The following is a 26,025-nucleotide window of genomic DNA, read 5'->3' as shown; positions in this document are numbered from 1 at the left end:
ACAAATGATGACAATATGATCGATCAAGAGACTGCCCTATTTTTTGGGGCCCTCAAATGGGGGAATTCCAGCCAATGTTGGGGGGAAAACTCCACGTTGACTAGAGCATTAGTTGTTTATTTACAAAACAGTAATTCTACTATTTATTTCTTCAACTCACAGGAGCTGTTGGACATTTATGTGATTTTAAAAGAGAAAATAAATTATGATAAGTTAGTGGAGAATAAACAAGTTAATTAAGTCAAACACCAACAATAACAACCCAATTGTTTATTCTCAATTAACTTGAAATATTTTATATCATATAAATGATAATAATAAAAACACATATCAACAGGCACATGATTAAATTAACTTACAGGACATTGTAAATCAATTTGATATTATTGATAAACATATTGATGATTTTAAAAGAAAATTATATATATATATTTTTTTAATTTGATTTGTTTGATAAACGATACATTAAAACTTGTTATTCATGGTTTTTTAATTTATTTATCTCGCAGTTAAAGTTGAGTTAGTGATCCGCAGGGTAGAAATAGAGCATTTTTATCCATGCAGAACATTTAGTTGTTGTTCATGTAGGTATTGTAAAAATTTTTGAAGGGCTTGAAAAATTGAATTGGAACTTGTACCCTGTTTTACAATTTCAAATCCAGTTACCAGACAGGTTTGGAAAGGGTTAAGGGCCAAACAGGTGATATCCAAACAACTTTGTACAGACTGTCAATTGATTTTTCACAAGCACATTTTTCTTAAAAACTACATTCATCTTTATCAATTAATTGATAAGTAATTCCTCATTATTATCAACACAATATAAATATTTCAACAGGATCATATTGTATTTGGAACATTGCATTCCGAAATGATATATACCCGTATTTTTTTAATTTCAAATGTAAATTTTCAATGGTTTAACTAATGGATACTGATTGTTAATAGGTCAGTGAAGCTCAGATTCAGCTGTGTAAAAAAGTTTATATGGACTGCTCTGTGTGAATTAAATAAAAATTGTATTTCTAGTTTTCAATTTTTGGCAGAAGCTACCCCAGGTATCTGGAAGTACCAAGAATAATGTATCTATTCAAATACTTGAGATAAAAATATTTATAAAGTTGATTTATAAGACAGTGTTGTAGATTTATTTTAGATGGATTGCCTTTTTGATATTTTTGGATTGAAAATGCATTTTGTTCAGAAATATAAGAAGGAAAAATACACAACACATGACTGTATCACCCACAGGTGTTGCACAGTGCACTTAAATGAGGTCCCTGTGACATTTATCTCAAGAAGTGTGATTTTCAGAATTATAAAATGTCAAAGGTGCCCTGAAGCTTTGAATTTAAATTTCATCCCCAATAGACAGTGTGTGCTGCACTAAAACGAGGTCACCATAACCTACACCTTAGGGTATAATTGGAATTTATAAGAATTTGTGCAAGAAATATATTAATGAGCTTGAAATATCAACACAACACACAACACATCTAAATGCATGTGCAGTCCACTGATAAGATGTCACATCACCCTACCATTCATCTCAAGATCAAATTTTCTTTCCCTGAATTTTTTTTAACCAGTTTAAGATACTGGTGCTGAATCTAATATAGAAACATTTTATCACTAGCAGGCATTGCTTATTACACTGTTAAGTCACAGTGACCTTCAGCTGTTCAAATTATAAAAATAGAGGCATTTTTTCTGACAAAAGTCTTAAGACAAGTCACCTGATCATCAGGTCAGAGGTCAAGGTCAAATATATTTTTTACACTGGTATGTCAATATTTAATAATAAATTGTGAAGTAAAACTCATCAAATTCAGTTGAAAAGTCACTCAACTTTTTAACACAATTAAAGTGATAAAAGCCAGATCACATAATCGTATAAGATATTGTGTTGTAGAATTATTAAGAAACCTGTCCATAATAAAATTAGTGCATGCTCTGAGGTAAGAGATCAACTTTTGTATCCTTCAACTGATAAATAATTTGCTATTATAAAATAAATTACATGTGGTTGGAGTTTAATGATGAGTCCTAAATCTTATATGTACTTTCAAGATTGTTCCTTATAATTTTTTTCAATTTAAAAACAGGAAATATTCTTTCCGCAAATAGGGGAAGACATATTTGTTTCTGTTAAAAAAAAAAAACAAAATTCCTAGTTTTGCATTGTACATCATTTCCACTACATTTAGAGAAAGACAACTTGAAAAAAAACTACGGTCATTTTAATGGTTACCTGGTGAAAATATTTTAAGTAATGTTGGTGATATTGAACTTGTCAGTAGATATTGAAACGGTACACAAAATGTAAACAATTTCATGCCCTTGTCATCCAAATTGGTTGTCAGATGAAGCAGTTGCTGAAGAGTGTACTGCCTTTGGCAACTTGGGTTCACATCTTGAATCAAGACAGGAAAAGGTACGGAATCATTAATCTGATTATCTGACCATTCCTCCTGTGGTCATGTTCTCCTTGCCCGCACACCTGGGCCAACATTGATGTAAAGTGCCTTTCAAAATTGTTGTAAAATAACTAAACGTTTGTAATAGTGATAGATCAAAGTTGTGTAGAACAAATGATTTTGTCTCCAAAATGTTCAATGTTTGAAAAATATTTCAGGACTTTGCTGCTGAAATGTATTTCATCAGGCTAGATGAATATCAGCATAAAAGTAATGAAATATGACACAAAATGAAAGGGTTTGGAAATAAAAATGATGAAATATTGCATTTGAGGAAATGTTAAAACAAAACAAGATTTGCACAGTAAAAAGTGTAAACATGTTATTGATATAAACTCATTTCAAAATTATAGAGTCAAGAAATGTTAAACTCTTGTTTGTTGAGAGTTATAAATGCAGTATGCTGGACTTATCTCCCTAGCAACCAATGGAGACAATGGTGTATATAACACGGAGAAGATACCAGGGGAGGTAATCCAAGATACCCAGAAATTTTTGACATTAGTTTATTTGCTCTCTGCATTTCATTACCCCATTAACTGCCAGGATCAGTTGAAGGGAGGATTCTCTGTGTAGTAGTTCGTAGCGACCTCACTTAACAACATAAAGGAAGTCCATTGCATACTATTCAGAGCAAAAATGTCTAATTCAAAGACACAACCACAACAGAGACCAGTCAGTTTCTCAGCTTCTTGAGAAAAAAAAAATTGCAATGGGATTGGGTGTTAAATCACGCATCTTGGATTTTATCTGGGGCTATGTAGATCAATCTTCTGTCATGGCATCATGAGCCATCATGGCACGTAGATATTGAAAAAATAAAAACATAACAACGTTGAGGTTTTTGATAATTTAAATATGATTTGGTAATGTGTCTGTTACACAGAATCATTATGTACAAAGATCATGGAGTCTGATTAGAGAGTTTTCACCTCCCCGGTATCAAACAATGAAGTGTCCAGTAAATCAGTATCACCAACAAATTCGTCAACTCAATCACATCCACTAAACATCAGAATTGCTTTTGTCTTCAGAAATCTACAATGGAACAAAATACAAACAAAAACAATTTTTAGAATACAATCAGAAATATCAGTCCCAAATTCTGCACGAAATTCGATAAATCTTTTGAGAAAGAGAATTAAATAAATTTTGTTTCAGAATTATTTCAGTACTTTGTAGACTTGCTTTTCGGTAACAAGAAACTTATAATGGTTAATCAGAAATTAATTCTCCTTACAGGTCCCCTAGTTTATAAAACAGCCGTCTAACAACTTCCTCCTACACAAATCCTCAATCCTTTTTTGTACACTCAGGGTCCTTTAGTTTGTATAATACCAACCTTATTTCCAACTTGTAAACAAATCCCTCATCCTTAAGTTTTATCAAATTTGTTCTGTAGTTTATGTTATACAAACCAACTATAATACCCACTCCTATACAAATAATGTCTACCTAACAACCCACTCCTATACAAATAATGTCTACCTAACAACCCACTCCTATACAAATAATGTCTACCTAACAACCTACTCCTACACAAATAATGTCTACCTAACAACCCACTCCTATACAAATAATGTCTACCTAACAACCCACTCCTATACAAATAATGTCTACCTAACAACCCACTCCTATACAAATAATGTCTACCTAACAACCTCCTCCTACACAAATAATGTCTACCTAACAACCTACTCCTATACAAATAATGTCTACCTAACAACCCACTCCTATACAAATAATGTCTACCTAACAACCCACTCCTATACAAATAATGTCTACCTAACAACCTACTCCTACACAAATCCTGTAGATTATGTATTAGGCCATCTAATTTACATTATACCAACTAACTACCTACTCTTATTCAAATCCTTTAGATTATGTACCAGGCCCTCTAGTTTACATTACACCAACTAACTACCTACTCAACTCCTTTATATATACAAATCCTAACTACCTACTCCTATACAAATCCTTTAGATTATGTACCAGGCCCTCTAGTTTACATTACACCAACTAACTACCTACTCCTATACAAATCCATGAGATTATGTACCAGGTCCTCGAGTTTACATTATACCAACTAACTACCTACTATACAACTCCTTTAGAATATATACCAGGTCCTCTAGTTTACATTACACCAACTAACTACCTACTCCTATACAAATCCATGAGATTATGTACCAGGTCCTCGAGTTTACATTATACCAACTAACTACCTACTCCTATACAAATCCTTTAGATTATGTACCAGGCCCTCTAGTTTACATTATACCAACTAACTACCTACTCCTATACAAATCCTTTAGATTATGTACCAGGCCGTCTAGTTTACATTATACCAACTTAACTACCTACTCCTATACAAATCCTTTAGATTATGTACCAGGTCCTCTAGTTTACATTACACCAACTAACTACCTACTCCTATACAAATCCTTTAGATTATGTACCAGGCCCTCTAGTTTACATTACAATGACTATCTACCTACTGCTATGTGATCTCCACCTAGCTACCTAATCTAAAAGACGACACACCATCCATAGTTGCTATCATACTAACCTAACTATTGTCCACCTACTCCTATACGAATCCTCCATCTTTAAGTTTCTGTACTAGGTCCTCTACACTCTCCACCTTCTGACCAGCCTCCCTGGTTGGTGGGTCCTCTACAGACAGGACTTCTTGACGTGGACTCACATCTACTCCGTAGTCTGACACTGACTTAACAGCCATTGGTTTCTTCTTAGCTTTCTGTATACGTGACAAATATTTATAAGAATCAAAGCTGTGTATGGACGACATCAATAGTTTCTAATTTAGCATATATTTAACAAGTATAACAGAATAACCGTATTTTTCACATGTGTGAAGCACAAGTGAAAAATATTGATAAATTTGATCACACAAGTTACATACATGTGATATTTAACAGGAAACCATTCAATATTCTTTGATGTCAGCTAGTTTGATGTCTGGCCATTTTGAATGGGTTGCTTTATTTGATATTCTACCATTTTATACTGATATGTGCTAAGAATCCCTTATCACACTATTTAACTTACAGAATTAGAGAAAACCAGAAAGGTACACAGAAATCATCTGGATAGGAATATATAGTATAAAATTGTATTTTTTGAGAAATCAGCTATAACTCACCATGATATTAGGTAGTGTGGCGTATCGTGGTTCATTGAGTCGGAGATCAGCTGTTAATACTGCTGGAATAGACACCTTTACTGTCTCTAAACCGCCATCAATTTCTCGTAAAATGTTTAACTGTCCATCCAGTTTTTCAACATTTGATACAAAGGTTCCCTAAGAATAAGGAGAAAAAAGACATAAAATTTAAGGAAACTTAATTAAATCTAAATGAGGCAGGTTCAAATTGTGATAGGGGAGATAATATCTTGAAGTATTTAGGTGGAAATAAAAACCTAAACAAAATGAAAATGATATTGTTTATATTAATAAGGTAGAAAGAGTCATTGAGTTATACAGGAGTCAAAAACAATCTCTTTGTCGATTAATTATTTTGATATTTCAAGTCATTACCAGAGTGATTGTAAAACTACCAAAAAAACCTGATTCTCTTCTAGATGACAGAGCAATACTTTCGTTTTTGATCCGAGATCAATCCATAAAGAATGGTTATGCTATCATCAGCCAACAACAAATACATGACAAGAACTAATCTAATAGATTAATTCTGATATGATTAAACTATGCACATATCAGTCTTAAACCTGATGTCAAAACTCTCTCTGTCAACATCTCTGGTATAACAGATTTCAAATGCTGACATTTTGAAATAGCAGCATGTTGGGCTCTATTGTTTTGTAAACACATGTTGTCGTCACCAATAGCAATGATGTAAACAATGGGGGGAATTGCTAACTACCCATCTTGTCATTGTAGTAATGGAATATCAACCTGCAGGACAAAATCTTGAATGTCCAATCCTCAGCAGGTTCTCCTGTTGGACATTTCAGAGTACCACAGTATCACACAGCCTCTACAGGCTAATATTACTTTGTCGCAACTCCAAGGATTCTACTTACTCTCCACCAATGACAGTTTGCAACAGATTAATAATAATACAACTTGAAGGTTATCTACATTTCTGAAGCTATATAGTGATGACTCCAAATGGCATAGTTTGTCCACCACACTAGCTACTCACCTGAGGCCAATCTAACAGACCAGCGGTCATCTGTCCAGTCTGGTTACAGTCATCATCAATAGCCTGTAAAACACAGAATAAAACTGACAACATAACATTGCAGAAAGAAGTATAAAACAATGTACAAGTTGACGATACTGATTGAAAGATAGGGTGTGAATACCATGGGGACCATAAAATTCACAATTTTGTTTCCTTTTCATGAAATTTTTCTGCGTTGAAATTGGTCCAGGGGTTTCCGAAAAGTCGAAAATGTTAAAAACTTTATGATGCACAATGCTGGACGAAAGACAATCACAATAGGTCACCATGAGACTGTCTCAGATGACCTGAAAATTCTCCGCCCCACAATTTTTTTTTATCAATTCCAAGAGTCAAATTGAAAGCAACTTGAACCAATCGCAAAGTTAAGATGAAAAAGTGTGTGTTACAAGCAGAACATCCTCGATACTCAAGGGGTTACAATCACTTTCACTCTGCACCCTTGAAACAGGTTGTGGCCAAATTGAATGTTCCCTGTGTGACACTTTTGGGATAAGAAGAAAAGACAATTTTGATCCTTTGGTGTACATCAAATGAATCGCCATGTAGCATAACAGTATATTGTAATGGCTTTGAAGGTGGATGTCACTTCTTTGTAATCTTCAAAAGGAGTGTATCAGCCGGTGATTGGCTAGTCTTTTTCTCCTGGAACCAATCAAATCACTTTGGTTGTGCCATCAATTTTGCCAAGACATGTTCCAGGGGTACAGAGAGTGAAAGTGATCGTAACCCCTGGAGTATCAAGGGTGCTAGCAGAAGGATTTGTAGGTATTATGATAGTGGCATTCAACTTTTTTCAAAAGATATCAACCCAAAACCTTAAACGATATGATACTTAGCATGCAGGCTCTTAAATACAAATGTCACCAAGGAAACTATAAACACTGTATAAATTTGACTCTTATATACTGCTGTACATTTTGTGTACATTGTAATATGTACCTACCACCAGTTAACTTACCTGTTTACCTAAAACAACCAAATCAACTTTCTCCTCAGCAGCAATCTTTGCGAGGATTTTAGACACATGGAATGGCTGCAGTGTCTCATAATCTTTTGGTTCTACTTTAACGTGAATGGCTCGATCGGCTCCCATTGCTAATGCTGTACGAAGTGTTTCCTATGTAAGAAAAAAATATGATGATGAAAATAGGATAACATTTATTATAACTCTTTCCATTAATCTTCAAAGCAATTTTGAGGCCAAATTTTATGAATTTTGATTTGTCTCACAACAGCTACAGACCTGGCTCTGTTGGGGTCCACAAGAAACAGCTATAACCTCTGATGCCAACTTCTTCTCCTTCATCCGCATTGCCTCCTCCATGGCAATCTCGTCAAAGGGATTCATGCTGTGTTTCACTCCATCTGTGACTACACCCATTTTGTCAGGTTTTACACGTACCTGGTGAGAAAATTAAGTCGCCATGATCAGGTACTGTTATAACATGCAAGTCAAAATAAAATTAATCAATTGGGGACTGTAAAAGCGCAGTTGGTAATTAAAAGACCTTGGCTGTTCAGAGGGTAAAGAACCTTGTAAACGAACAAACAAACAGCAAGGGAAGATCAATCAAGTAAACACGTAGATTGCTTTTTGCTTCATGTCAAGAGGGTGTGGGGGATTTGACAATGAGGTAGGTGAACTGTCTTAAGTGAGTGTGCAACGTCTTGGTGAAATAATGTGTTAGATAAGTATACGTATATATCCAGCTGGTCCGAATTATGCTGATGTGGTGTTAAAGTCAATAAAACGTCAGAATAATTCTGACTAGTTTCCAGCAAGATAATTGTGATCGCCTGAACAAAACAAAGTTAACACTCTAACAAATAGCTGTATCTCCAGAATCGATCGCTGAAGTAAGTATTTTGATATCTTGTCATTCACATGACATTTGAACTTAGAATGAGATGTATGTTTCCATAGAACGTGTCCACGCCTATTGCACAAATCAAATTGTAAATAACTGAAATAGAAAATGTAAAAGAAGTCCTTGTATTTGAAAATGAAACCACTACAATGAGGTTTTGGTGCTATAGTGCGAAGTTTTCCGGTCAAAAAGTTGTTACAAAACCAGGGACGTATTTACGAAACGATATTTAATCATCTACATTTCGGCGTATTAATTAAGAGAGATATATATATATATAGGTTGGTATGCAAGATTGTCCTAATGAAGTGTACTATTTATCGTATGAAAAAATGAAATCTTACTTTTACGGCATAATCTATGACTCGTTTAACACCAACTAGTATTCGTAGAGACATCTTTGCAGATCGGTCGGCAATGAGTGTGACCTTTGTTCTGAGGAAGGGACATACCATTATTGTGATATCAATATTCGAAAATATTAAATATTTTGATAAAAAACTTTTGTATAAAAATATTTTTCCTTCATAAAAATATCTTATGAATGTTTAGAAAGGGATATACTAACGATTCATATAGCTGATATTGGTACGTATTTTATTTTAAAATTAGTTGTAAATAATTTACCCTCCATTGAGTTAATATACTTTCTAGAAAAAAGAGCTCTTACACTATAAACGCTTTAATTAGACGGGCACTCCACCTTTATTGGTAAGCGTGTACATGACGTCGTACACTACACAACTCCTGCATGCAGACGATCCGAGACAGCCTCCAATAGGGGTTTTTCGCTATCTTTTTTTATTCTAACTGTACTTGATGAAGATATTTATGGTAATTTTTATTGAATGTGCTTAATTGAAGTGGAAGAAAACATAATCATTTTCACACTCGCCAGTCTATTGTCTTGTTTAGGGACATTTGCATGTAATTTACATACTTGGCAGAAGCGCGAGCTAACTACCTCGCCCTTGAGTATATTCAAAGAAACAACGTAATGAGAGCTGTTATCCATTCAGACTCTCTTTCTGCTATACAAAGTCTTAGCAATAGAAATATCGAAAACATTTTCATTCGTAATACCTTCATACTAAATCATAAACTTGCTTTTAACTTTCGTAATGCTTTTTGCTGGGTTCCTGGGCACATGGGAATACCAGGCAATGAAAAAGCAGATCGTGCCGCAAAGGAAGCTTTATTGCTACCACCTGTTGTTTTTAAACTTCATTTTACCGCTTTTAAACCATTTATCAAACAAATTTTAAAAGCTCAGTGGCAGGAGGATTGGAATACCTATACCAATAACAAATTGCACTCCGTTAAACCTATTATCGGTGAATGGTCTCCAGACTATAGAGACAACCACCGAGACGAAGTTGTCCTTACCCGTCTTCGGATGGGTCATACATACCTTACACATTCATATATGTTGAAAGGCGAAGATAATCCTCGGTGCATAGGATGTGATGAGCCATTCACTGTTAAACATTTTTTATTGGACTGCAGTGACCTTCTGTCTACTCGAGACGATTTTTATCGTAACATTACAGGTCTAAAATCCCTTTTTGAAGCTGTTGATCTATACAATAGACTATGATGTACCATTTTAATATTTTGTGTTAAAATACCCATTTAAGATTTTTAACATGTGGCTTGGAGCCTTCATACACAAGGGACTAAACTTCACATCTCAATCAAATCCTAGTGTATCAAATTCAAATATAAATTGGTATGATATAGAAAGCATCTAGCCTATTTTGTATATATTCTTACTGTAATGTGCCCAGACAGCCAGCATTCAACTTCAGCCTCTGTGGGAGGGGCTTGTTTGTTATTTTAAAGCAATTGTACATGTGCTTATATCCAGACAGTTATCTCACCAGTCAGTTCAAGATTTATGGAATTGGATGTAAAACTTGAGTGTCAAGTTGAACTTTGTTGTTAGCATATTGTGCAATAAAGATATATCACTCAGCTGACAGAACATACGATATACATGTAAAGTCTTTTTAGCTCAGTTAGCCAAGCCATGCAATAATCACATGAGAGACAAGTTTTAGATTTCTGTCAGAATGCTCAACAGAAATATTTTTTGACCAATTCTTCCACATTGTGACAGTAATTATGTTTGATACATTTTCACTGAGATGATCTGTTTTTTTTTCTTTTACAGATTGGTGACATGGACCATTAAATTCAAACAGTTCAACATGTCAAGTCTTTTTTCTAAAGTTGCTTTCTACCCAACCTTGGTTTATAACATCTTTTTATCCAAGGTCACTAGTAGGAATTGGTATGACCGTATTGATGAAACAGTTCTACTAGGTGCTCTACCACTCAGAGGAATCACCAAACAGGTACAAACTTCTTCCACTGAACATTATTTTCAACAGGGCATGCAAATTATATCATACCTTTTATAGGTACCCAATTAATATATTACACAGCACGTTGTCAGGCCTGACCGTAAGACATCTAATATTTAAAAAATGAAGAAAAGAAAAGAAAGAAAAAAAGATTTTTTTTTGCGTTTTAGACAAAATAAGATTTTAAAAGATTTTAAAATCAAAACGTCTTATTCGGGTCTTGTATTAGAGATACAGGTGCCCTATAGTCATGGACCTGGTTGTCTGTCCACAAATGAACGGCTTAGCTGATAACTTTTAAAAGTCAAAAGTCAAGGTCAAATTTTTGTTGATATCATCGATGAGCATTTACTTCTGACATTATTTAAGCAATGTTGGCAAAATGTAGCGATACATCAGTTGATCAAAATTCAAAGTCAATGCATATCAAAATCAGACCATTTCTTGCCAACATGAATTATAGCTTTCTTCATGACAAAAAACATTTTGTTGAATATATACTATAAGAGAATGTTGCTACTTTCCTTCTAATTTTCTGTAAAAACTGAAATTATATTAAAACTTAAATCTTTTAAAGTAATTATGTAGTCAAATTCTGTTACCTATTGTCTCATTTTTTTCTTTGCAATCTTTTCTTTTTCCAGTTGGTGGAGGAAGAGAATGTACGGGGCCTGGTATCTATGACAGAGGATTTTGAGATGAGCCAGTTTGTGAATTCTGAGGAAGTAAGGTTATGTTTTTTCCCCTGTAATTCTGTCATATCAATTATACGACCAAATTGTATTGCACCTAGTTTCCAAATTTGGCTAGGGGTAAATATTTTTCGATGGATTTGATAACATATTAAGGTTTAAATTTTTAATAAATTAAAAAGAAATAAATTTAATAAATTTATGTGGAAGGTTCTGGGCCTGTCTCCTGGTACGGCAGTTGCCAGGTACTGGTTGCAGGTCAGTGGCTTTTCTTTTGAAACTCTAACTTATCTTCACCACCTAAACCTGGCACATCCTTAAATGACCCTGGTTGCTAATAGGACAAAAAACAACAAACAACAAGAAAACACAATAAACAAACATGTTAATCTCAAGTGTGACCAAAAGGTTGGGAGATAGGCTTCAAAATTACTGGCCTATAATAGAAACACTTTTTGGAATTTCAAATCAATTTGTTAGTAGGCCTATTAGTACAAGGTATTTAGCTAAGACTAGTTTATTTAATATAAACATTATTACCACCACACAAATTTGTAGATGGTAACACATTTCCCAGGTTCACATCTGTACTCTCTATTCTAGAATATTGCAAACAAACGGGCCATATATATGGGTGATATAGTACTTTGTGTTCTCTTATGGAAATAAAAAATTGTCAAAAAGGGGAATAACTTCGAGGGAAGTCATCAACATTTAAAGTAAATCGAAAGGCCAAATTACTTTTGCTACAGATCATGTACACCATGTTCCAAAAGAATTGGTCATGTAATGAGCATGATTCTGGACATATTCTCATATCAAGAATTGACAAAAGAGACATTTTTGTCAGGAGAGAATCTTCCGAAAGCGATTATTGTAAATAATGAAAAAAAAAAAGCAAATGATATATGAAATGGAGTGTGGAGACTGACCTATGATTAATACATGCATTACTCTTCAAGAAGAATGGGAAAAATTTAAACTTCATCTGATCATCTAGTGCAATATATGCATGTACCTTGTGGACAATAATGGGGTCTCAATTTATTTTTGTCTTCTTTTTAATCAACACTCTCAGATGGAAAACTAGTGATTACTCTTTCATTGTTGTAACTGTAGCATTGTGTTGTTCAGCCAAGGTAGGAGAGGCTGGGTATTAATATTAGCAGGATAGATATAGCATATATGAATTGAAGTATATTTTGAATAGTTGATTGAAAATAACCTTTTGTCTAAGTAAAAGTTGATTGAACATCATGATAATTTTAGGGGCTACAGGAAATATCAACAGTAGTATTCAGGTGGTTTTAAAATCTAGTTGCAAAGTTGGACTCTGACAACATCATAATTTTACTATACATCTATTGTGTTTAAGTCAATTATTGATATTTAGAATTATTTTCTGGATTGATTTATCAAAGGCAAATTAAAAGTAAAATGACATTCGTCTTTTCAGGAGTGGTTAAATGTGGGCATTAAACAACTTCGACTACAGACAGTTGATTATGTGGGAACTCCTTCACAGGAAAACATTCACCGAGCTGTCAACTTTATCCTACAGCACAGAGAGCGTCGAGAGAGTGTTTATGTCCATTGTAAGGCAGGCCGCACCAGGAGTGCTACAATAGTTGCCTGTTATCTCATCAAGGTTGGTGGGAGTTATCTTCCCTTATATATGATTACATTTGTGTATGATTTGTAAACCTGGTGAATACTAGCCAGCAATATACTGCTCAGCTAGAGAGAATTTCTCTTTAGCTTGATCGGTTGAGCATCAGACTAGTAAGCCAAGGGTCCCGAGTTCGAATCTTAGCGAAGACATTGAAATAAATACTGACATCTGTTACAGATGGGTAAATTGCAGTAAGTTATATACAACATTATTTTTATATTATCTCATTTCCAGACTTTGATAAAGATGTTTTGTATGCTCGTTTGGCTTACTGTAGGTGATAGATCAGACTTAGCGATCTCAGTTGAGGATTCAAGGTGTGTGATTTACTACCCGTAGTTTAATCTACCTACATGGAAATGTTTATGTTTCTCCAGGAAGCTGATATCACAAACTTTCCCGTGCTGAAGTAGTGACATTACACATACCACAAAATAAACTGATTATTTTACCAGGACAATTTTCTTTATGAAATTTTACCTTAACATAAACTAGTTATTGAATGAAATTAGTATTACATTGTCTGGTGCATAACTGTTTATAATGTTATTTTTGTGGCACTTAGATACATTGTGTAATCTAATGTTGAAGTTGAGAGTACAGATCACCTTAATAGCCTGGCAAGTGAAATTTCCCTTTAGTCAAGTGATAGAGTATCCAGCTAGATATCGAAAAGTGGCTAGTTTGATCCCCAGCAGTGTTTGAATTATTCAGCTTTGTCCAAATTTGATCTGAAGCAACCTTGGGTGAAAAGAACTTAGTTTTGTATAAATGATGTATCTAACCCCTTTGGGGAGAAGGATGGAGCCTGATAAATATCAGATGCACATTTTTCCATTGGTTAAGATAATAAATGAATAATTAGAAATCTGTATAATAAACCAAGTGAGTGATAAGGCCATATGGGCCTTTTATTTTATAAGTATCAGCTTTGAGAGAGATGACTTTGTATAAGTTAAGATAATAAATCTTTCTTTTTTCACTTTTTCAAACCATGAAATACTTTGTCAGTAGGTCAACAAGAGGGAGAGGGTATTGACATCACATCTTTTCCTTATACTCTGATTATCTTTTCAAACAAGAAAATCTTCGCGAACAATGTAAAGTATTTCTACATTCTTTGTGTCATTGTCAAATAGAGGTTTTGTCTTTTCTCAATTTTCTTGTAATTTTGTTAACAGATAAATGGATGGACACCAGAAGAAGCTGTAGAATTCATAAAAACGAAGCGGAGTCATATATGGTTACGGGATAAACAGCTGAAATCAATTGACGATTATTACTCGAACTGGAAAGATTTCAAACCAGTAGATGGAGCCTGAAAATCAATCAACAGTGTTTGTTATGTTCTAGTGAATATGCTTAGATTTGCTGGCAATTAAACAAAGCTTTTATTTTATTCATCCATGTCACTGTGAAGATGGGTTGAATTGAGTTATGAATACATTGACATCCAAAGTATTGGTATCTATGTTGGACCTGTGATGACCTGCCATATACAGCATGTGTTCATGTTTGGGCTGGTCCCGTCCCTTAGGAGGGTCAATTCATGTTCAAAACATGAGTAAAGATACAAACCTTTACCAAAGTATGATACTCACTGGAAGGTGAATCATTGAGAATTGCCTATTTACAAGCATTTTATATTCAAAGCATGCTTTAGTGATCTTGTAAGGGTTATCTCCCTTTAAGCTTTGCTACATAAACTATTAAATCTCAATACTTGTATTCCTGTCTTTTGAAGTCTGCATTCTGTTGATTAATAACATCCATTTCAGGTCATCTGAAATCATCACAGGTTCAAATTGGTGTGTGTCTGTGTCTCATTGTCATTCAAAAACAATTCCTGTTTTTCTTTTTTCAATGATAATTACAGAATTGATCTTTTAGTATTGCTAACTCAACTGATTTCATCAAGTCACCTGATATTGGCCAAATCATGACCTGATCGATTCCCGAAGAAAACTATAACCACAAGATACTCCTTTATTTTGATCAATGTTTTGAAAATTTCTAAATAAATATTCAGATAAAATAAATCTCTAAAATGTTCATACATAACATAGAACATCATCTAAATACATACAGGTGTGATAACTATACAATACATACAGATGTGATAACTATACAATACATACAGATGTGATAACTATACAATACATACAGAAGTGATAACTATACAATACATACAGATGTGATAACTATACAATACATACCGATGTGATAACTATACAATACATACAGGTGTGATAACTATACAATACATACAGATGTGATAACTATACAATACATACCGATGTGATAACTATACAATACAATACATACAGATGTGATAACTATACAATACATACAGATGTGATAACTATACAATACAATACATACAGATGTGATAACTATACAATACATACAGATGAGATAACTATACAATACATACAGATGTGATAACTATACAATACATACAGATGTGATAACTATACAATACATACCGATGTGATAACTATACAATACAATACATACAGATGTGATAACTATACAATACATACAGATGTGATAACTATACAATACATACCGATGTGATAACTATACAATACAATACATACAGATGTGATAACTATACAATACATACAGATGTGATAACTATACAATACATACAGATGTGATAATTATACAATACATACAGATGTGATAACTATACAATACAATACATACAGATGTGATAACTATACAATACATACAGATGTGATAACTATACAATACAATACATACAGATGTGATAACTATACAATACATACAGATAAGATAACTATACAATACATACAGATGTGATAACTATACAATACATACAGATGTGATAACTATACAATACATACAATGTGATAACAATACATACAGATGTGATAACTATACAATACATACAGATGTGATAACTATACAATACATACCGATGTGATAACTATACAATACAATACATACAGATGTGATAACTAGACAATACATACAGATGTGATAACTATACAATACATACAGATGTGATAATTATACAATACATACAGATGTGATAATTATACAATACATGCAGATGTGATAACTATACAATACATACAGATGTGATAACTATATAATACATACAGATGTGATAACTATACAATACATACAGATGTGATAACTATACAATACAATACATACAGATGTGATAACTATACAATACATACAGATGTGATAACTATACAATACATACCGATGTGATAACTATACAATACAATACATACAGATGTGATAACTATACAATACATACAGATGTGATAACTATACAATACAATACAAACAGATGTGATAACTATACAATACATACATAATATAGAACATCATCTAAATACATACAGATGTGATAACTATACAATACATACAGATGTGATAATTATACAATACATACAGATGTGATAACTATACAATACATACAGGTGTGATAACTATACAATAAATACAGAAGTGATAACTATACAATACAAACAGATGTGATAACTATACAATCCATACAGATGTGATAACTATACAGTACAAACAGATGTGATAACTATACAATACAAACATAACATTGAACATCATCTAAATACGTACAGATGTGATAACTATACAATACATACAGATGTGATTACTATACAATACGTACAGATGTGATATCTATACAATACATACAGATGTGATAACTATACAATACATACAGATGTGATAACTATACAATACATACAGATGTGATAACTGTACAATACATACAGATGTGATTACTATACAATACGTACAGATGTGATATCTATACAATACATACAGATGTGATATCTATACAATACATACAGATGTGATAACTATACAATACATACAGATGTGATTACTATACAACACATACAGATGTGATTACTATACAATACATACAGATGTGATAACTATACAATACATACAGATGTGATAACTGTACAATACATACAGATGTGATAACTGTACAATAAATACAGATGTGATAACTATACAATAAATACAGATGTGATAACTATACAATACATACAATATAACTATACAATACAAACAGATACATACAATACATACAGATGTGATAACTATACAATACATACAGATGAGATAACTATACAATACAAACAGATGTGATAATTATACAATACATACAGATGTGATAACTATACAATAAATACAGATGTGATAACTATACAATACAAACAGATGTGATAACTATACAATACAATACATACAGATGTGATAACTATACAATACATACAGATGTGATAACTATACAATACATACAGATGTGATAACTATACAATACATACAGATGTGATAACTATACAATACATACAGATGTGATAATTATACAATACATACAGATGTGATTACTATACAATACGTACAGATGTGATATCTATACAATAATTGCTAATACATTGCAGCGTTGTGAACAAAATGTGACTTTTCCGGATATTCTCCGGACGTACTAAGTCCATTTGGAAAGGTGGATATCAGTCGTGTTTGCCATTAGAATTGTCATTGTCAATATTACAGATATGCTTTATTTCATTTATCGTTACACTGATATCATCGTTGTCTATATCAACATCAAACGTTTATGTCAATATGTTCCTGTCATCTTTATTGTTATCGAAATTCCATCAAATCATTTTATATTTCCAAATACATCATCTGATAACGAGACGATTGCTTGATACAAGCAGGATTTTTTTAATACGAAAATGACAAATTCATGAATTACTGCCAAAAAAGCTAGTTTACTGTGAAAGATAACGTTCGTTTTTACTTCAAAAAAAAAAAAAAAAAAAAAGAATCGATTGGTTTAGTGTATATAATAATATACAAACAGTTTGTGAACCAATACTCAACCCACTCATATCAAAACATCTTTACGAAAGCAGTATTGTGATTTCTGGATTTATCTCCCTTGACGTAAAAAGTTGTCCGTTTGAGGGCAGCAGTCTTTAAAATTAGATTGGGTTTTTTCCTGTCTTAGTTAAAACACTTCTCTGCTAGGCTGTGCTCATTGAAACTAACACAAAACAGGGTCGCCATTTCGGTCTAAACTTTTCTATAGTTGGTATAACCACATTGTATGCAAAACATACTTGCGTTTATCTGCGTTTATGATTATATTCAAGAACACTAGACATTCTGTTTACAGATACGGAAACTCATACAATGCCAGGTGAAGTGCCAAAAGGATGATGTAATATATGGCATGAAATATGGTTCATTATCATGAAATCAAAATAACTTTGTAACATCGACTGTACAACATAAATACGAGGGCTGATTGATAAGTTGTGAGCATCATATTGAAGGCTTTGATTTGTTTTTAACATAATCCCCTTCTGTACATATACACTTTTGCAAACAATGTTTAAGGGACTCAATGTCAATTTTAAAGAAGTAATTTTCTTGGCCGTTCAGAAAGTCCTCCATTGCATGTATTACATGATCATTTGACCGAAAGTGGACACCGGGAATGACCTCAATAAAACTCACTTGTGTCGAACACTCTTGAATCTAATACATCGGATAAGTCGAATGTACTGCGTTTGTGTCCAATATATCTTGTTATCCATCCCTTCAACCAAAATTTTGTCCTAGTGTCGAACATTCAGACGTCACCTTGTCTCGGGTACTAAAAAATTATTGGCTTCGGTCTGTACAACTGAGTTTGATCAGTCAGCCGTATTTGTGTTAACGAGCACTCTTGGTTAAATAACGTACGCACAATAGAAACCGGTATAAATTTTCTCTGGGATTATACTAAAACACGTACATTAAAGTGAAATTATAAAGAATTTGTTGAAAAGCAACGATTACAAGATCAGTTTATTAAAAAAATGGTTTAATGTTTAAAATACTCTCGTGGAAGTATATATTCTATAATGAAATATTTCGAGATTGAAAAATACTTTTCGAAACTAAAACCAAAACAAGGCAGATAATTGATAAATTGACGTCAAATGCAAAACTACCCGTGGAAACTGGAAGATTGATATAAATACCTAAGGAAAGCAGAACTTGTACTCTATGTTGTAGTAACAATATTGGTGATGAATTTCATTATCTATTTGAATGTGAATTTATTCCAAATTATTATTGTGTGAATCCTAGTCTAAGTAAAATACATTAATTATTATCAATTTGTTATGTCAAAGTTTTATCTAATATAAGAAAATTTATTGAAAAAACTTGACAAATATCTAGATACACGTATTTAATTGTTTCATGATACTTTTCCGCCGTGTGAAGAATTACTCTTAATGTTGACCTCTTGTAACATACTATGTATGTCTGAGTGAAAAATACAATCTGAAATCTGTAATTTTCGATCGAACATTAATCCCTGTGTTTACACTGGTGCACAAGTAAAAGTTATGATTTATACAGAATTAGGCCACCAAACTTAGAAAGAAATTCACTATTATATTAACCGTAAGTTTACTGTGTTTTGTTTACATTTTAAGCGCATGGCTGCCGAAAACCAACGGGAAAAAAGCGATAACTACCTCGCCGACGCAGATTAAAAAAATAATAGTTTGTCATTGACACATTTTTTCATGATTTGAAATATCAATGTAGAATGTTAATGAGTACGTATTAAGTGAGTTTTATTTTAAAGTATTGTTGACGGGACTTGTTACTCTTAGGGTATAAATGTAAGTACAATATTTGTATTACTTTAGGTATAAATTTCACTAAGTTATGTGTATGAGAGTGGGTACGTATCCACGCGTTTCACATCACATTTTTGTTTCATGTTTTCGTACATTTGTTTATTGGAATAAAAGATATCGCCAGCGTATAGAATAAACGAAATATTTCTTTTGTATAGGTTACTAATTCATTACTGTCACGCCATGTTATGAGACAGGTCAACGACCGATGAAAATAGGGTCAATCTTCGATGCAATATGGCTCTGTTAATAGAAACAAGTCGAATCATCAGATAAGTCGAATATTTCATTTGGTTCCAGCGACTTCGACTTATCCGTGTTTTGCTGTCTAACGGAGCGATACTAGAAAATCGAGGCCATAACCTTAACCATTCCCAAATGTTGCTACCTTATCAGTATGGATATCCTAGACCTTTCTTATGCAAATATTGAATCACTATTCTTTCAGCGATTTTGTCATTTTGCAAAAAATCACTTGCCTTGTATGATTTAGAGTGCCACCTTTTCGACATAAAAAGGCCAAATGAAACCAGTCTTCGGGTACACAGCTTTAAATAGTCATATAATAGTTGAGCTAACAGAACTTCTTTAATTCAAGGCTCATAACTTACCAATCAGCCTTTTTAAAACGTCAGAACAGTTGTTCACAGACGTTGTGGGAATGTTATATGAATTGTTTAAATATAAAGAAATTTCAACAATGTAAAATGCTAATTTCAATCCAAATTATTGTGTAGCATTTACAAGTATGGATTATGTAATCTGAATATTTAGTGACCGCAGTTGAGACATTGTTTAAACTACAATGTTTTATTTAAATACACATACAGCGTGCAGATAAAACCAGGTGCCCGCCATAGAGGTATATGCACGCGATTAAGAGATAAATCTTTACCTTTTTTCTCCTTTTCCTACGAACTCTTTGTCACCGTTGACAGTCCTGAGATTGAGTTGAGTGACCGCCAGGAGAGAAAGTTTATGTGTCCGGACACAAAGCTGGGATATGCCAAAAATATGATAAAATGGTGTTTCAGATCGTTGCGTAACATTGCACACGGACTTGTCATTACAGTGTGATAATGTGTGAATCGGTTCGGCCCGAGCTGGGGCTCAGTTCATATGTTTTATTCTTATTCATACGGATATCTGATTTGAATGTCAAATGAGAGGCTCAATAAATGAAACATGTCAGTATTAGGGTATACTATATAGGTGTAGTGTTATTCAAAATGCGTGCAGTGTTAGAGTTCGTGCCAAATATGCAGGTTCCCTCCCCTCTCGATGAAATCATGAGTTTGTCGAGTTCCCTGTACAATCTCTATCAGTAAATGAAGACTATTACTGAAATATTTTGATTATTTATTTTACAACTACTAAACATATCAAGAAAATACCATAATGTCAGCATAATTATAATCAAAACTCAAATTCAATGAAACTAGGGTGAACTATGAACAAAAGAAAGATTTACACCGCGACTCCTGAAAAAAATACGAGGAGAGAGAATAAGACCAGGTGTTTCGGAAGAGTAAGCATCTTCTGCTTCATTGACGACACCCGCCATGTAAACCTTGGTCAATCCAAGTAAGTAATGTCACGTTATCAACATTCCAAAAGGGAATAACATTAAACAAACCAAAACGTAAAAAGATAAATGATAAAAGTCTTAAATGGGTATATCAACACAAAATCTTAAAATGGTACGGCATATTCTATTATATAGACCAACATCTGTTAATTAAGGTAGAATTTTTACAAATCGCAAGTTTCAAAAAGGGTTTTTAAACATGGCATTAAATACATACAAAAAACTAATCAATATTAAATTCAACAATAAAATAATGCATTTCCATTCCTCAATGTTGTTTCCGCAGAAACTTAACTAGAAAAACTTACTTATATGCTTTGAAAAATACATCAGTATACCCCTCAACTTCGTTGAAGGGATCTCGGATTACTCGGACGACCAACACGAATAAAGGACACTTGTCTGTTGGAACAGACAAGCGTGTAGTTCCGAAATTGTTAGGGGCTCCTAAGTTGATCTCAAACATAGGTAACTGATTACTGGTATAAATAGTAAATCTTGTATAAAAGTAAAAAGAAAAGAACAAAAACTCGAAAACACTGTTATCTGTTATCACTATTCCACACAATACATTTCTAAACGTGATATACTTCATCGGATACCCATAAAATTGTCAGTTTTCAGTTAGACAGCTACTCATTTGACGGAAATCAGATATCGGTATGAATAAGCATAAAAACATCTTGACATGACATGTAAACTAAGCTCAAGCTAGGCCGAACCTTTTCACCTATTGATTCACTATAATGTTAAGTCCTTGTGCACCCATGGTCACATAAACTGTCTCTCCTGGGCGAACATTCAACTCAAAGTCAAGCCTATCAAGAGGGACAAAGTGTTCGTGGGGAAAGAGGACCAAGGTAAATATCTTTTAATAGTTTTACGCCTCTCTGAGGCTACTTGATGCCACTTGTACATTTACGCTGTATCTATCACTATATAAGGAGAGAATGTACTTTTCTTTAACAAAACATTGATTTTTATATAAATCTCAAATACGTTCACTAAATATAGATTTACATAAGAGAAACCCTTCTCATAAATGCTGCACAATAATTTGGATTGTAATAAGTGTTTTTAAGTAAAAATAATTCATCATTCATTTCTATTATACACAACATTCAGAGAAAAAACTAAAGTTTGCAGGACGTTCGACATTTAACGTCTCTAAAACGCACGTGCAACGTTTGGTTTGTATTGAAAAAGTTTAAGCAAACACATTGTCTGAGGTACGTAGGTATCATACGGAGCGTCGGCGCATTTCTGTGAACCAAGGAGTTCTTTAAAGGACAGTTACGGTAGATGGTACTCGGGTCAAGCAGCTGTTAGTACCAACAGCTCACAGGGCCTAAGCTTTAAACGGTGTCCACGATGAGGTGGGTCACCAAGGTTCTCTACAAGAACTTAAATGTTCATTATGAGTTCCCAGAGAAGCTTCATAGCGACCAGGGTCGTAACTTCGAAAGCAAGATGTTAAAGGAGCCTTGTAAGCTCGCAGGGGTAAAGAAACCTAGAACTACTCCATACCGCCCATTGGGGAATGGTTCTGCAGAGAGGTTCAATCAGTCTATCCTTGACGTGCTTGCCACACTTGCAGAGGGAAAAAAGTAGATTGGAAGTCGTATGTCCCATCTATGGTTCCTCCACTTCCATCACTTTCTAATGCCTGGATGACACCCCAGATTTGATGTAGATGGCTTTCTAGGTGTTGCTTCAGACAGCAATGGGATGACATGTCACTTACGTCAACAAACTTGAAAAGAAACTTTGAGAATACATACCATGCTGCAGCTAACAAAGCCAATAAAAAGCCTGTCAAAACAAGGCTAGGTATGATACGAAGGTTAGGGAGTGTAACATTGATGTAGGGGGATCAGATGCTGGTCCAGAAAAGTGGGTTTCCAAGAGAAACACAAATTAACTGGCAGATGGAAACATGATCCACATAGGAAGGGAAGCGTTAATGACGATGAGATAACTATCCCCTTCGTACACTGCGCCAGAATATGTTGTTGCCATTTACTACACTGCCCAATGATGTAGAGGAGCAGACGAGTTACAAAGCCCCCACGACTCCCGTTATTCGGTCAAAAAGGTAAACCAGCCAAGTACTAGTTCACTTGTTAGTTGTAGTGGGCAGTATATTATTCCACAGAATTCCTCGTTGTCTGATTTTCCTTCTAGATGGTACCATAGCTTAGAAAAAAAATTAGCTCAAGGTCAATTAACAGAGTTGCTGATGAATTCAGAGCTGCCTCTGCAGTATCCCATAGGGATGATCATGTTCTGAGCTTGGTGAGGTTCCGGAATCTCCCAGGGGTCCAGAGTGGAAAATACGTCCTGTACACCCCTGGACAGCTACGGGAATGGGTTATGTCACTGCATATTAGTTAGGGACCTATGGTGAATTTTTTGTTTAAGATATTATTCACAAAATTATTTTTTTACTTTAAATGTTTCATTCGGGTGTAACGCAGATTGTATGGTTGTGACCACCCGGAGCATCCCTAATGTGGGGATAATGCCTGTTAAGTTGGTGAAGCCATAGAAGCTGTTGTTATATCAGGGATTACAATCCCAGGTTGTCCTCTACAATCATTTAACCTTGGAGTGGTCACCCAGGTGCCCCTACAGTGCTTACGGTTAGATGTATATATTTTGTATATCTGTTTACGTGAATGTATTTTGTTTACGTGTATGTGAAGTAACCGTGCATGACGTATTGATTACAGGACGGTGTGTATATGTTCTCTGGAATGTATGGTATGTAGCCGAACTGGTCCGACGTGACATGGACAACAACATGAATGCAACTCCGCGAACGTGACTTAAATGTTTGAAAAATAACTTTCTCACGACGTATCTTACACATTTTTGACGTTGTGATCAAATGTGACGTTTTCCGAAATCACTTTATCCGTTCTGATAGGTGAATATCAGTTTCTAACGTCGGGTTATATCGTCTCCATTAATTTTATCTCAATTTGTTTACTTTTTTGGTACCGGTGTTTTTTATTCTCGAAATTCCTGACAAACTAGTTATTAATTGGTTGTGGCCTGGAGTTCCAAATATTCAGTCAGAGATATTGATATGTGTTGACTATAATAAGAGCGGCAGTGATTAAATGTGACGAGTATTGACAAGTGTTTATCATGCGCAAAGACTTTCATCACACCAATAAAATCAGTTCCGATGTTAAACGAAAGAGGATATCGCGGAAACTTAATTATTAGGGATATTCATCCCTTGCTGATATAAGTTCATACTAATAAGGATTACTATATGTCTATTTACATACATATATTTACATATAAAAACTTTAAAAACTGGAAAACACGATGAGCTGTAAAATATAAGCGCTTTCGTTTCTTCTTCAGATGTTTTACATTGTATACATAGTGATTCCAGTTTTTAAAGTTTTTATATGTTTTCTGGACACGCAGAATTTTCCATATTTTCACCATATTTACACACATATATATGATCAATGAAGTAATAGGAACAGTACGGACAAGCAAATTGTCAATTGTTCGAGGCAACTTGCCCTTTTATCAAGACAGATATATTACATAAATTACATCATATACACTGAACATAAAACAAATACAAAGTTATAAAAAAAAATTATTCGAGAGCAGTTGTGTAAATTTAGGTGTCTCGATAATCCTTTCGGCCGATGGACCCCAAATGCCCTTTATAGCGGACAAAAAACCATTCCAAGTTGTTGTATGTAAGACATTATCGAAAATATTTACATAAATCTAGGTATGTTTTGCACTCTAGACACTGAACATGTGATCGCAATGGAAACATTAGCCGTCACACTCCGAGGAAAGTAGTCTACCGGTACATCTCGATCACATTCTAAATGCGGAATTGTTTGATTCAACATAAGAACATCTATTGTAAAAATGTTAAATGTATGTGTCGTTACTGTAATATCCTGTAATGTAAGTGTGATCAGTCTAGTCGCTATATGTTGGTCTAGTCTGTATCGTAGGTTGTTCATATTTTAATTAGTACGACGTCTGTCTGTGTGTCTTCCGATAAATTGTTTAAATACAAGAACTGTACAGTTACAAAAGTAATTTGATTAAAAAACTAGTTAAATGCAAAAAAAAAATATATATCTATATTTAAAATATAATTTTGAATATGGTCAAATAGTCCCCAAAATCGTCAACTAGCCCAAAAAAGTCGCCTCAACAAACTGAAAAATTCTTCTTCCGGGTTAGATTTTACAAATGGTGCCAGTCTCAAAAAGGAAAAAAATGCTGGTGTGGTGACTAAATAAAAAGTGCAATAAATAGAGCTAGTAAGTTTATCATATATATATATATGTATTTTTAAGGGGGCGGATAGGTGGGTGATATTATACTAGTTGCCTCAGTGGTAGCT

The 26,025-nt window shown here is 33.8% G+C and overlaps 2 protein-coding genes across 2 annotated transcripts; one reads left to right on the top strand and one right to left on the bottom strand.

The window, feature by feature from the left end:
- Positions 1-3,312: 3,312 nt before the first annotated feature.
- Positions 3,313-9,003, bottom strand: LOC132553747 (electron transfer flavoprotein subunit beta-like). Its single transcript, XM_060218020.1, has 7 exons — positions 8,928-9,003; positions 7,959-8,117; positions 7,674-7,832; positions 6,671-6,733; positions 5,647-5,805; positions 5,050-5,241; positions 3,313-3,515 (listed from the first exon to the last, which is right to left on the bottom strand). Exons 1-6 carry the CDS (start codon positions 8,979-8,981, stop codon positions 5,071-5,073), a joined length of 765 nt encoding a protein of 254 aa, XP_060074003.1. The 5' UTR covers positions 8,982-9,003; the 3' UTR covers positions 3,313-3,515; positions 5,050-5,070.
- A 320-nt stretch (positions 9,004-9,323) lies between these two features.
- LOC132553748 (phosphatidylglycerophosphatase and protein-tyrosine phosphatase 1-like) lies at positions 9,324-15,056 on the top strand. Its single transcript, XM_060218021.1, has 5 exons — positions 9,324-9,417; positions 10,757-10,940; positions 11,594-11,674; positions 13,098-13,289; positions 14,495-15,056. The coding sequence occupies exons 2-5, from the start codon at positions 10,794-10,796 to the stop codon at positions 14,633-14,635; spliced, it is 561 nt and encodes a 186-aa protein (XP_060074004.1). The 5' UTR covers positions 9,324-9,417; positions 10,757-10,793; the 3' UTR covers positions 14,636-15,056.
- The last annotated feature ends 10,969 nt before the right edge of the window (positions 15,057-26,025 follow it).

The sequence above is a fragment of the Ylistrum balloti genome, unplaced genomic scaffold (assembly GCF_031769215.1).
Source record: "Ylistrum balloti isolate Yb309-2 unplaced genomic scaffold, AGI_CSIRO_Ybal_v1 Utg370346, whole genome shotgun sequence".
NCBI classification, from domain to species: domain Eukaryota; kingdom Metazoa; phylum Mollusca; class Bivalvia; order Pectinida; family Pectinidae; genus Ylistrum; species Ylistrum balloti.
Note: the sequence above shows the minus strand (reverse complement) of the source record. Positions and strands in the feature narration are given on the sequence as shown.

Coding starts and splice junctions, on each gene's coding strand:
- LOC132553748 (XM_060218021.1), top strand. CDS start 10,794: ATGTCAAGTCTTTTTTCTAAAGTTGCTTTCTACCCAACCTTGGTTTAT. Junction 10,941..11,593: donor TCAGAGGAATCACCAAACAG/GTACAAACTTCT, acceptor TTCTTTTTCCAG/TTGGTGGAGGAAGAGAATGT. Junction 13,290..14,494: donor TTGCCTGTTATCTCATCAAG/GTTGGTGGGAGT, acceptor TTTTGTTAACAG/ATAAATGGATGGACACCAGA.
- LOC132553747 (XM_060218020.1), bottom strand. CDS start 8,981: ATGTCTCTACGAATACTAGTTGGTGTTAAACGAGTCATAGATTATGCC. Junction 8,118..8,927: donor TCATAGATTATGCCGTAAAA/GTAAGATTTCAT, acceptor TTTTCTCACCAG/GTACGTGTAAAACCTGACAA. Junction 5,242..5,646: donor CCACACTACCTAATATCATG/GTGAGTTATAGC, acceptor TCACGTATACAG/AAAGCTAAGAAGAAACCAAT.